This window comes from Anser brachyrhynchus (genome assembly GCF_964034855.1).
Source record: "Anser brachyrhynchus genome assembly, chromosome: 5".
Classification (NCBI taxonomy): Eukaryota; Metazoa; Chordata; class Aves; order Anseriformes; family Anatidae; genus Anser; species Anser brachyrhynchus.
Window position 1 is genome coordinate 44,808,485 of NC_137699.1, and position 14,196 is coordinate 44,822,680.

At 34.8% G+C, this 14,196-nt stretch overlaps 1 protein-coding gene across 11 annotated transcripts in view; it reads right to left on the reverse strand.

Moving 5' to 3' along the window:
* The window catches only part of CEP128 (centrosomal protein 128), a 126,117-nt gene that overhangs the window by 10,263 nt on the left and 101,658 nt on the right, over positions 1-14,196 (reverse strand). For 10 of the 11 annotated variants that reach the window (XM_080593668.1, XM_080593665.1, XM_080593662.1 and 7 more), the window contains 3 exons: positions 10,631-10,708; positions 8,447-8,560; positions 4,414-4,522 (listed from right to left, as the gene is read on the reverse strand). In XM_080593668.1, coding sequence (XP_080449794.1) covers positions 4,414-4,522; positions 8,447-8,560; positions 10,631-10,708 — 301 coding nt within the window. Of the gene's footprint in view, positions 1-4,413; positions 4,523-8,446; positions 8,561-10,630; positions 10,709-14,196 lie in introns of those variants that run through there. The other variant, XM_080593660.1, reaches the window with a different exon arrangement.

Here is a 14,196-nt window from a genome sequence, read left to right on the forward strand (position 1 = left end):
CAGAAAGCCATATGGCTGCTGGGAAAAGATCCATGTTAAAACCTTGAAGTGATGAACTGTACAAAGAGAGAGAGGAACCAATTCACAAAGCTAATGTAAAGCATCTGTAACTCTTGGGACCTTTGTGCTATAAAACTGAAGAAAAGCACAGTGGCCATGAAAAACAATTTCTGAGGATTATTCTTTAGATAACAACAAATAGTAAAATTTTAGACTAACCATTTGGTCTGATAATAACGTAGACTGCAAACCATATCTAATGAACAATTCATTGTATAAATTATGTCAGTTAAATATTGTGCTTTCTAAGAACTACTTCTATAAACATGAAGACCAGACATAAAACTGTACTAACTACTCTTCCTTTCACCTTTGTGCTGATTGGCAACTTTATGTTAAATGGATGCAGACTGTTTTTTCTAATTATTCTTTCATATTTTCTTCCCTTTCTTCAACCAATTTGGAACTTAAATCTCAGGTTTCCCCTTGAAGATAAATTAAAGTATATTAAATGCATCTGCTCTCTCCAAGTCATATGAGACACACATTGGGAAGAGACTTTCTAATACTGCCTATTGACTCTATAATCTGTAAGGTTTTATGAGTCTAAGAGAGATGTAGTGGAGATACACTAAATCACAAAGGCTTGCAAACCGCTCTGGAAACTGAATTTAAAAAAAAAAAAAAAAAGTCTTCTATTTCTGAAGGAGTAAGGAGATGAATTAGTCACAGCAAATAGGTGATGACACTTACAGGTAGATTTATTAAAAGCTACAGGAGGCTAGAAGCAAAAGACCTCAAATTAGACTTCACTGTCAAAGCCTAAAATTATAGCTAATTAATATCATTACTGAAATTAAAAGTTCATGGAGTTTATGTGAGTAAGATGAGTGAAGTAGCTGATTTTATCATTTGCTGTTCAGTGCCAGTTACAAGAAAAGCTTCTTGTAACATTAATATCACTGCAGAACTTTCACTCGAGAACTATTGCAACAACTTTAAAATACACTTTAAAATTTGAATGGTGGAGTACAGGGTCAGCATAAAACATTCAGTCACTAACCAATGTCTATGGATTCATTCAAATGCCTTAAGGTATCACAAACATCCACAAAGGGATTCAAAAGATGTGATGGGACTTATGGGAAATCTGTGCCTTCCTGCAAAGACACCTAGACAGATATACTAGAACTTATAAAATACATAAGATATCTTCAACAGGCACCTGACTTGCTCTCCTACTTAAAAATTGAGCACAAAGAACATACAATAGCACTTCGGTGAAAAGAATCATCAAAGTGAGAAATTAAAAACCTTTATCCTATCACAGTCAAATAAAATCAGAAATAGAAAAAAATATCTTAAGACTACTTCCTTGTTTTAGCCTCAGAAAATCTGACAAATGGATTTGTAATAGAATGCAATTAAGGAACTAAAACTCCAAAGATTTATTTTTTTTTTTATATAACCAGTTCCTTTCCCTTAAAAATGAATAGGAAAAAGTAAAAACAAACAAACACCTCAGCACCACTCTGGGATTTGGAAAATATTGGAAAATATGAAATATGAAGATCTGCTTCACTTGTGATGTGGAAAATACCTTCCTGAAAGTTTTAGACAAGAAAAAAGTCCCTTAGCCATGACTGAATGCAGTTTCAAACAAAGCCTTCCTCAAATGCTTAAGACTTTGCAAATATTTCAGAATGATCAACATTGAATCACTACTGTCTTTCACTCACCCCTTGTCTTTTAAATCTGGAAAGCTAAGTGTTGGTAAAAACCTCTCCCAACTGAATTAGAGAAAAAAATGGTTTGTCAGGTTGGTATTCTGGTTCCCCACACACAAACTCTACTGTACCTTGGGCTCTCCTCTTTCTTCCCACAAATTAGAAATGTTAGAAAATATCTCTTTCAAGGGCTTGTTCAGTTTATGTCTTTGTTAAGAATGCCCATCAAGTACTGGAACATTAAGAGGATAGAGTTTGATAAGAGCATCTTTTCCACAGGAAATAGAGAGAATGATTCATATTTACTACCACTACTCAGAATAAGCTACTGAAATAAAGGAGTTTTAATCCTACTATCAGGCTCCTAACGTAGCATTAAATCCAACTAATGCTATAAGCAATGTGTGTAACTGTGATTACTCTTAATGTTTAAAAGAAAATAATATTTAACCAAAATAATAATGAATTGACTACATACACTTCAGTGTTCAACCCAAACAAACATCCCTGTTCCTGATAATAATATTCTTTCCTGTATCAAGGAAGCCCCTATGAAAGATATTATATTTTTATGCAAATAGCAATACAATCCTGTTTCAGTTTCGAAACTATAATCCACCAACATTATGTCACTCCTTTGTGAGGCTGATCACCTTTAGCATTTGTAAGTCACCGTATTTCATAGAATCATGGAATCATTCAGGTTGGAAAAGACCTCTAAGATCATCTAGAAAAGACCGTCCAAGATCATCTTTAACCAGTCCACCAACTTATTCTATCAAATTCAGTGCTCTTTGCTGGTAGAAAAAACAGAATAGAATAGCTTCAGTTGAAATGGAAATTATTTCCCATTATTCAATTTATCTCATTAACTGATCAGCTATATAAAAATAAAGTCTACTTTTCTAACACCACTATTCCATAATTGCCTCATTTGACCACATCAGAAAAATGTTGCAAGGACATGACAGCACCTTATCAGGCACTTCATCCAGCAAGTTTTTGCAGCAGGTTTACAGAATCAGGGAGGTACTGAGGTGGAATGGACCTCTTGGAGATCATAGGATCATAGAATGGCTTGGGTTGGAAGGGACCTTAAAATCATCTAATTCCACCCACCCTGCCATGGGCAGGGATGCCACCCATTAGATCATGTTGCCCAGGGCCTCGTCCAACCTGACCTTGAACACTTCCAGGGATGGGGCAACCAAAGCTTCTCTGGGCAACCTGTTCCAGTGCCTCACCATCTGAATTAAGAATTTCCTCCTAACCTCCAATCTAAATCTCCTTTCTTTAACTTAAAACCATTCCCCTTTGTCCTATTGTTATCTGATTAAGCAAAAAGTCGCTCTCTATCTTTTTTTATAAGCCCCCTTTAAGTACTAAAAAGCCACAATGAGGTCACCCTCAAGCCTTCCCTTCTTCAGGCAGAACAACCCCAGCTTCTCAGCCTTTCTTTGTAGGACAGGTGATCCAGCCCCTTGATTATCTTCATGGCCCTCCTCTGGACCTGTTCTAACAGTCCAACTTGCCTGTAAGGTATGGTTTGTATATTTTTTTTCTATACCCCTACCAGGCTGAGCTGTACTTTAACTTGGATGACAATATTATTGACAGGGATGATATCAAGGAAAATGGAAAAATAACTCTGAGTTGGGGGAAACTGTTCCTGGAGTACAGAAGAGACTGAGGCTTTCACTCATATGCTTTGTTGCTATTTTTATTATTTAATATAGTCTGCAAAAAGATATTAATCACAACCTACAGATTTTGAGAGGAAAAGAAACCAATTAGCTTTAACCTCATCAGATCAACTCAAGATTTATTGCTGATGACTAGTAGTGTACAGTAGCATACTCATTCCATGACAAAGAGGTTTGGAAGTGCAATGAAGCCTGAAATAGGACTTTCCATGACATAGAATGGAACTGGTTCCACTCACAAGGTTGCCAGAATGCAAACTGGCTATATTGAAAATAAATGGAAGGTGATATCCTTCTGAAGAAAAGTTTTTCATATCCATGTGCTGATATCTGGTGCGCTGAAAAAAAATATTCAAGAAATTTTTCCTAAGTCAGTAATGACACTCACGGAAGGATGTTCCTGCACCTGAGAAAGATCTAGTATGTCCTATCTTTTACTGAGCAGTTCCTAGCTGTATCAGAGATCCTGTAACCTTTTATGACCAAGTTATATGTACACTAAGGGACAGAAAGAATAGTTAAAAACAAATTTTGAAGTACAAGCAGAATTAGTGAATTCAACTCTTACTGTTAAACTGCTTCAGAAACATAAGATTAACCAGTACAAATGAAAAATGTGGGAAAGAACTTTTTGGCTGAGGATGTGTCTTTGGAACCTGAAAAGATACACGACTTACATGTGTATGATTGTTCATGCAGAGATTCAGAAAACAAGTGCAGCCTTTTTATTTGGGCTAGGTTTGGATGACAAACAGAAAATATTTTATTACCCAGTTAAAAAAAAAAAAAGTATCACTGTGATGTAAAGTATTTCCTAGACAAAGACACCCATCTGGTATCTAATACTGAAATACAGCAGGACTCTTAAGGTGGTTCTTGCATTTTTTGTCAAAAAGTAGAATGTCTTGCTCTTTCAAGTAAAACAGCATTAAAAGAGGAAATACATTACCTGTGATTTTTTTTTCCTCTGAAACAATACTTACAACCTGATTCTGAGAGCAGCGAGGTGGACAAAAAACTGTTTTGAGTTTGCCAACTAGAAGAGGGAGCAGCCACTTGTATATCAGAAATGTCAGCATCCATTTCCACATCCTATGGAAGCCAAATAAAAATAAACAAACCTCTTTATATTAAACAGCTGTAATCTTTAACAAAATGCATACAGTAATACATGGGTATATGCTGTGATTTCACACATCCTGGAAAACACCGTTTTGAATTCTCAGACTAAGTATTGCAGTTAGGATCAAATTAATTTGCTCATGAGTTTCATGCCTGTTCCATCACTACAAAAATCTTAGCACAAACTGCTTTGCCTTGAGAAAAGCATTGGGAGCACTGCAAGTCTTTGTTAATATAATAATTTGTTGCAAGAACATTCTCTTCTCTGTTTACATAACATCCACAGTGCAGGGCATATTGGCATGGCAAACATCAGGAAAGAATGAATTTTTCATCAATGAATAGTCTACATTAATTTACTGAAATTCAACCAGTAAATAATAACAAAACTTAAATACATTTTGCCCACCACTGAAGAAACTAACTTCACTGATTTTTCATAACAATATACCTCAAGATGTTTTTTTCATTTTTTTCTTTTAGACATTAAATAAAGTTTGAATCACAACATTAGTATTTACATCTAGACCCATACAACACAGCTTTTTGGTGAGCAAAGTCATTTGGTCTATAAGCTAGAAAAAGAAGATAATTTTTAAAAGGCCATTTAAACAAAAATCTCTGTAAATCTTTATCAACAATACAGCAAGCAGTCCACAGTTGCATTACCTTCCAAAATAAGATTAAAAGCTTGGCTTGGTATCCAAATTACTCAGTTTCTTGAAATGAGAAGACATAATAATGCATAAATGCATCAGTACATAAAACATGCCATTTTGCTACTGAATTCTTATCATAAACACCCTTGGAGAATTTTGTTAAAACATCATGCAATTTATTATCCTACTGACACTAAGATTTGAAAACCAAACAGAAAACAAAAATTCAACATTAATTTAGAGATACAATGAGCTTTTGTCCCATCAATGAAGAGGGATTTACTTCTATTAAGACTAATGGGAATTATACATATTAATCCCCTTACGTGCTGATGAGAGACTTAATACCTAAAATGTACATAACACAATAACAACTTCAGAAGAATAAAAAAAAAAGTTAGTCTTTTCATTCTGCTTCCAGAAATGCTATGTTAAAGTAGAGCTTTTTTTTTTTTTTTTAAAAAAAAAAGGCACTTCTACCAGCATCCACAATACACAATGCCTTTCTCATTACAGAAATTTCAACTTTCGTAATCCACCTTTTCTCACACATTTTATTCACATTTAGGTGTGTTTGACTAGATCATAGAACAGTTTATGTTATATGGACCTTAAATATCACCTAGTTCCAATACCCCGCCATGGGCAGGGACACGTCCCACTAGATCAGGTTGCCCAGGGCCCCATCCAGCCTGACCTTGAACACCTCCAGGGATGGGGCATCCACAGCTTCTCCGGGCAACCTGTTCCAGTACCTCACCACCATCTGAGTAAACAACATCTTCCTAATGTCTAATCTAAATTTACCCTTTTTTAGTTTAAAGCCATTCCCCATTGATAGTTGTTGGTCAGATGTTTATAGCAGGGAAACTGTCCTAAAATATTTAAATCTATCCATCATAACATTTATCTTTTGGTTTCTTCTCACTTTTTCTTTTGATTTTGCTTTAGTTGGTATTCTTTATTATTTATTTTATTATTACTGTTTATGTTTACCTTCTTTTTCCCCAATTTCTTCTTTAGCTACTATCCTTTCTTTGTTGAAAATCACTGTCAGCCTCCGGCCCCCATTATTAGAGGAAATATTACATTTTAACCTATACAAATAGCAATTATGATTTTCCCAGGCTTCTAAGCAACAGGTATTTCATGGACATCTGACAAGGCTATAGCAAACTGGAAAGACTGAGGGGTAACAAATCAAATCATAAGGAAGGAAGAATAATAACTGTTTTTAGGAGAACTTTCACATTGGTTTCATTTTTGCTCCTTAAAATGAAAGAGGCTAGGACATGCGATTAGATAATATCTGTCTGAGATTAGTGCTTGCAAGCAAGCTGAATGAAGTGTGTTACAAGAAAGGTTAGGAAGAAGATCATATCTGAGGAGAAAGTTTAACAATTCTGGATAAATTAGTTGTGGAATTAATGTAAAATATTTTACAAAAAACTCCCTTTCTTAACACATATATTTTCTTATTTACCAAACATATTTGTCAGCTTTATACAGCAGAAGCTCTACATTGTGTATAGAGCATGAAACAAAACCATCAGAAAGAACGAACTTTGATGTCCTTGACTATACACTTCTACCAATCAACTTTAGAGACTCCTTACTGACAAATCATCAACATTTTAAAAACATGAAACAACAATGCATTTGAATTAGTTCCAAGGGAGGGTAAGAAAGGCTAGCATTAAAAAGGGATTTTTTAGACTAAGCCAGCCTGATCACTGAAATCAGATTAGCACCCGTCTGTTACTTGTTTTTGAACATTCTGTTCTATTTGTAACAGCTGTGACAGCAAAGAAGACTGTATGTCATGCAAAAACCCAATTAGGCCTGACTAAAAGAAAGGCATTAAATGCTCCCTCTTGTCTAAAGAAAGAGGAAATATTGTTTTGAAATCAGCCTTTTACGGATTCTGAACATAGAGTTCAAATCACACGATTCGTAAGCTCAGTCAGCTTAGTGCAATACTATATTCTAACTCTCAGCTGATTGCATTCCACTTAGATTTTCAATATTTTCCAAATTTCAGTGGCTATTGAATTAGTAACTCTTGTGTGAAGGCAACACAAATTCCAGAAATTGAAGATTATCAGTAGCAATAGTCTAGAATTATAGAGAATCTGCTTTGTTTCTTGCTTTCTTACTGAAGAACAACATGGCTATCTCAAGTAGCTCAATACTTTCTTACAGCAGCAACTCACTAAGCTAAAATACACTGTCTTCGTTTTACCTTTTCTAGTTTTTAGAAGACCTACTGCTAAGTAGGTCAACATTTCACAGATCAAAGACTGCTGCAAAGGAGGTGGGGAACACAAACAGCTTGAAGTTTTTCGAAACATGGTGCTTGATCCTAGACTTTGAGCTCAGCTGCTTAGAGACACACCTGAAAATACATTGCTAATGAATCTTGATTCATTGCAGTAGCAGAAACACTAGCACAATTCTTCAGTTCTGGTCATTTATTTGAATCACTGCCTAGTTCTGTACCATAAGAAAATGTAGTTGTCCTAAAGTAAGGTGCTATCATAAGGACATGCAGTAATATGAAGTAATATGATAAGGAACAAGCTAATATGAACAGAAAGAAAGCATGTTAACAACTGGAAAGGTGGACTTGTTCCAGGCAATGGTTCTAAATTAAGAGCCCTGGATTTGTATTTCAGGGAGTTAGGAAATTATGCTTAACCCTGCTATTAGTCAGATGAGCGACCTTTAGCAAATCACTTCGTTGTTTGCCTCAGTTTTGTTTACGTATGAAACAGACATGATCATTTGTAAATCATGCAAAAATGAACTAGTGAAAAATCATTATATGCAATCTACAAATTAATATTCCCTTTAATGCTGGAAACAGGTTTCAATATTTACCTTCTACATGAAAGGAAAAGCGAAAAGTGAACAAACCAAGTCAAAAATTGCTGTAGAAGAAATTTAACAAAGCAATGGCATAAGTAAACACTTGAAAATAGTAAGACACAGGATAGCTTTTCCATGGAATTTTTAAGATTTTTTTTTTGGAAATTTTCACTTGGTAATGAAGACACTTCTGTCACCAAATTTTACACCAGCCATAGTAGCTACATAAAATTCTGCCACTCCAGGACAAAGCAACATTCATGTATGATTTATTCTGTGTTAATACTATGAGATAATATTACATTAAGTAAGCTCAGACTGCTGAGTGAAAGTAATCACAAAACAAAAGTGGAGTACACACACATACCTTGAACTGTTGGACTCTTTGTTTTGAATCTTCCAGCTGCTGCCGCAGAGAACTCACAATTTCTTTATACTTTGTATACCTTTCCTCAATCATTTCCCTTCGGCAGTGGGACTCCTAGAAATGCATCGAAACATCTAAATGATTTTGTAATGTGAAAAACAGTTAGTAAATGTTGGCTGGCTATTGTAAATACAGGTATCACCCAGAATTTTCCATACAGCAATGAACAAATGAATCACTAACTTTTAGAGGCTGAAATACAGGGACCATATGAAAGCATGATGTTCTGTACAGAAGAGTAATGCTAAAATGAATACAGGTTAAAATGTGAACATTTTAACGCCTCATCCTTAACGGGTAAATGATATCTTGTAACTCTTTCTAAAACTGATTAGTATCATAGCTTCTAACAAAGAATTGTGTAATGGAGAAAAATTAATTACAATTCTTTAGAAACAGATGCTTCAAGAATAAAGTCCAAGGATATGGACTAAAGCAGTATTTCAGAACAAGAAAACCTAATGCTTCTCGTAAGTAGCTAAGGATTCACTTCAATGAATACAGCTATCCCACAACTTGTGAGGCATTATCAGATGAAGATTTACTTTGTTTCCTTACACTTACAATGAAAAAAATAAGGGAACATCTCGCTAACTCTGGAAAGTCATGAATGGCTTTGAAATACTTTATTCATGCATACCACTTGAGAATAAAATATGCTAGATATGTACCATACTACCATAGGACATTGTTATATAGCTCTCTGGCAGGATCTAGAACACTTCCTATTGTACAAAATATTCCAATGCATTACTTCAAATAGAAGAATTAATGGAAGTTCAAAACTGACATAATTCTCACAACTAAGGTATAAAACTTACTTTCCTTGAATAATAAATGCATAAATGATAAATTACTTACTAAACAACATACACTTGTTGGCAGGGTCTCACGTTAAGAAAGCAGTCTTTAGAAAACTTAAAAGTACATGGGAGAGGAACAGAGCTCAAATTAAAACAAAGGATTGTGGTTCCAATCTCATAAATGCTGGCTAAGTGATAACTAAGGCGAACTAGAAAATGACAACATAATTTCATAGTAACTTCAAGTAAAGAGTGAAACTGCGAAGGAGATCGTAGGAACTCCACATTCACGCTTCTGTTTTGCCTAGCTTAGAGCAGAATTTTTGCTACAGCTAAGTAGAACCATCAGAAACAGAAGACAGATGTCAACCTCTGTCAGAGCAAAAGCTCTTCTGGGGATACTTGGAAACATGAAATTGAAGTTATACATCCCAACAATATTTTTCTATTAAAAAAAATCAATTAGCATTTTTGTTCCTAACTCTATTGATAATGACATCAATATCACACCATAAAACAAGGTCTGAATCTGCTCTAGTATGTCTTAACACATGACCTCATGCAAGAGCATTTTGAATAAACAATGTTCCAAACAAGTATGTTTTGAAAGGTTTGTGAATATGTGAGGAGGAGGAACAACAAATGAAATGCAAAATGTTACGCATTTATCTATGATTTAATACTGATTTAAAATTTATTTTGTCCAGTGAGAACCCAAATTCTCTTTTAGTAAACCACTGACTTCATTCATGGGAAGCAATGATAATGCAGTGGTTAAGCCACTCAGCCACTAATTTAAGGCTATATGTTCTTGACAGTACCTCACTGCTACTGTTAAAAAGTTCCACCGACAGTGATAGTGAGAGAGAAGATTTGACAATTGTAAACAAAAAATATGTTTAAAAATAATAATAAAAAAACCATCTGTAAAGCTCCTCTATTTTCACTCATTAGTTTAAATGTTGAAAAAAACTGGTAGAATGTATTTTATTACAGTATTTTGAATGTTAAACAATGAATATCAGAATTCAACACTCAACACACATACTCTGAGTCAGTAATTAGGCCCTGACCTTTTACACTCAGTACTCAATGTTTGCTTACTATATGGAACACCCCAGCAGTGGTACTAACCAGGACTAAATTAATGACGTCAATAAAGCTATATTAACAACAACAACAAAAAAGGTTTACCGTATGGTTTTTTCATATGTAATTTTATATATCTCATTAACTGATTTATCTATACATATGGGGAGGACATTAACTAACCAAAATAATTTAGAACTACTGAAAAAGAGTTAAGTAAAATATTTCTCACTCCAGTATCTTTGAAATCTTCTAACAGGCTTAGTTTCTCAGGAACAGACTCCAGATGGTCTAAAGCAACTCGAGTACTCTAAGGAAGAGAAAACAAGAGAAAACTTTTAAAAAAAAAAAAAGAGAAAATAAAAAACCAAGTAAATCAAAGAATCATACAGTTTTTCCTCATACAGTTGAAGTTTCATGCCTTTGATCATTCTTATGTCAGATACACCATCAATTTGGAAGCAATTATATTGTCTGTCTTGTTGTATGTTTCTTTCCTAAAAATTCCTAACATTGTTTTTAAGGTTGTAAGAGATACGCTTCCTATTAAAAAGGAAGATCAAGTTTCAGACCAAATGGGATTCATTTGCACCTCACAAAAATGAACCTGAAACCAATATTCAGGCCCAATAGACCAAATTGGCTAGTGAACATGAGACAGTGATTTCTCTGCTTCTCTAATTATTTAGTTTAATTAGGAAAAAAATGTACTGGCAGACAATGATATTAGAATCTATTCCTATAAAACAATCACTTGGTTAACAATTAACAATCACCTTGCTCTCATCCCACTGCTAAATTCTGCACTAGGAATGGAAGATTCAGTAGGACAAAAAACAGACATACACCTGGCTTATCTTTAGATGAAGTCTAAAATACGGCTCTGTTTTCTGAATAACTTCTGCTCTTCACACAATGTACAATGAAGCAGGAAAACATTCCAGTCAACGGTGCTTGAAGAATAAGAACATTGTCACCACAGGTAAGAGGAAAGAATTTTGAGAGATGGTTAAACAAGAAGCTCTTGAAACTTGCTGCTTTGAGAGCAATAGGAAGAGTAAGTGGAGAGCCTACAAAATGGGGGAAAAAGGATTGGCCAGCAAGGATATTTTACATTTGAGGAAGCACAGGAAGAGTTGTCAAAAGTGAAACAGAGTAAAACAAAGATGCCTTAGTCATTTAATGAGAACAAGAAAATAGAAATGAGACATGGAAAATAAAGTGGAGATAATCTAGGTATAAAGCTAAAACACGAAGCACTTTTCTTTTATACTAAAGCATTAATTTTGTTAGATTTAAAATCTTAATTTTAAAAATAGTACAGGAATTATGTAAGACTGCATATACGGAGATATGCCTGGATGACAAGTAAACCACTTCCTGCCCTGGGAAGCATTGAGGACACCCCGTACGAACAAGTCCTTAATTGCAAGGTTGACATCTGACGATGACTAATGCTGACAAAATCCTGTAAGGACAGGAAGGTGCATACTTGGGCTGATCTCCAGTGAAGAAAGTAACTCCAATCAGTTTCGCAAAATTCAGTCAGAACTAATAAAGTTTTTTAACTTGTAACAAGAAAATAGTACATTCTGTCTCAACAGCTGCATGAGGTGTTAGTAGATTTTGCATTTGGCTAGCTGTGGTTAGACCAAACTAAAATTTATCATCATAAGAAATCTTGTATTTTAATGTGCAATTTAATTTGCTGTCAAGCTTTTTTTTTAACTTACAAAACTCATCTACAAAGATTTATTAGGAGAAAAGTATTATTTTTCCTGTAACATATATGGCTGTCTACCAGAAAAAAATTATAGAACTTGCAGATATACGTTAATAATGAATGTATAAAATGGATTCTTCTTCATATTTCCAGCGTGCAGTCAGCCAGGAGGCCTACATATAGTGTTTAAAGTGTTTTTCACAGATTATAACATAGAATTTTTTTTATAGCTATAAAATACTTTTTTTTTTTTTTTCCAAATGTTACTATACCTCTCCACTTCAAAATGCCTAGAGGTATCTATCACTCACTAATGTTTCCCTCTTCTAAGTATCAACCATTTCACTTTTACCACAGTAAAGCCGTAGTCATTCATATTTCATGCTTCATTTACAGTGGCCTTATGTTCATCAAAGCATTGATTTTCCACTACACTAATTTATGATGAATTGTAACGTTTGCTGCTTCTTTCCTGAGTAACCCCTGGTCTGCATGCATGCTTCTGAGGCTGAGAAATATATGAGAGACAATAGACTCTAAGCAATCAAATCTCTACCTGGTCTCATGCAATGCAAACTTAACTATATGTGAATCAATATATTGATTCACAACATTCAGCAATCATCCTGCTATCATACAGATACATGTCCATGAAGTTTTTGATTCTGAAGAGCAAAATTCTCCCACCCCTTCAGAAACAAACTCCTTCCTCATGGAAACAATCCAAGAATTGTAACAAAACACCATGTCTTTTCTTGGTCCAGCACCAAATTAAACTATAACTACTTTATGCTTATGGTATATATTACCTAACACATTTGCTGAAGGAGTGAACTGCTGGAAAACAGACATTTGAGATGTCATACAGAATTGAAATAAAGCTGTAGAGGACACAAGATAAATTTAACATAGTGGCTCCTCATGATGCTATGAAGTATATTCAATTTATAGCAGTTTTCTAACTACAAAGATTTTTTATTCTTTTTTAATAAAGACCTGTAATCTTTTCTCATCATAAAAGGAACTCAGGTACTAAGTGTATGCCCACGCCTTAAGCCATCCCACTTGTCAATTCCTTCTCTAAATTCCAGTGACAAGACCTTATGTCAACACACACTGTAAATGAAGGAAGGTGCTCATCATTTCTCCTCTCCAAGTATCTCCTAAACATATCCCATCTATTTCACATACTACTTGTGAAAAATTTTAGCTGTGCCTCAGCTTGTGTCGTTTAAAGCTACTGTTACGTTATTAAATGTCATCTTGACAGCAGAAGACCAACCTTTGGGTTATATGCATACTCAGTCCTTAGTTTCTGGGTCTTATCAAAATCATGTGGATAAGGGTTGATATAGGCTTCTTGGATTTCTGACAGTTTTTTTGGCTTCAAGAAATGTAATCCTAACTTCACACACAAAATGATGGGTTCTGAGCTAACAATTACTGAGCAGGAATGAGATCATGAGGTAAACTACACGCAGTTCCAAGAATCTGCTAATTCAGTGTTCAATAACAGTTAGAAAAGCTAAATCAACACAGGACATAATTACGAAAGGAAAAAAGCAAGCCAGAGAACATAACTATTCTGAAGTATGACTCCACAGCAAGCTCGCATCTTGCCTACTGAGTGCAGCAGTGGGAAGCTGATATGAAGAGAAACAGTTAGAATGGGGAAAGCTCAGAGAAGAGCAAGAAGATCAGCCAAAGCCATGGAACGCTTCTTCCACATGAGGAATGATTAAATACAATCGTTCAATGGAGTAGGACTCTTCAGAAAAGACAACGGATGCCTGAGGGGAGAAGTGACCAATTTGCTTAAAAAAATCACAAGTCACACAATGAGAGAAAATTTTATATGGGTTTAAGCAGAATTCGGGTCAGTTCATGAATGAGAAATCTCAGGAAATGATTCCAAATGCATAGAAACTACATCTACGTCCGGAAGTCTCTGAGCTTTGAATGGCTGGAATCTGACCAAATGAATGAATGGGAAACAAAATATTTGCCTATCCTGTAACATACACTCTTCCCTAAGCTTTATATTTGGGTCATTGTTGTAATTTGGTTGCTTTTAC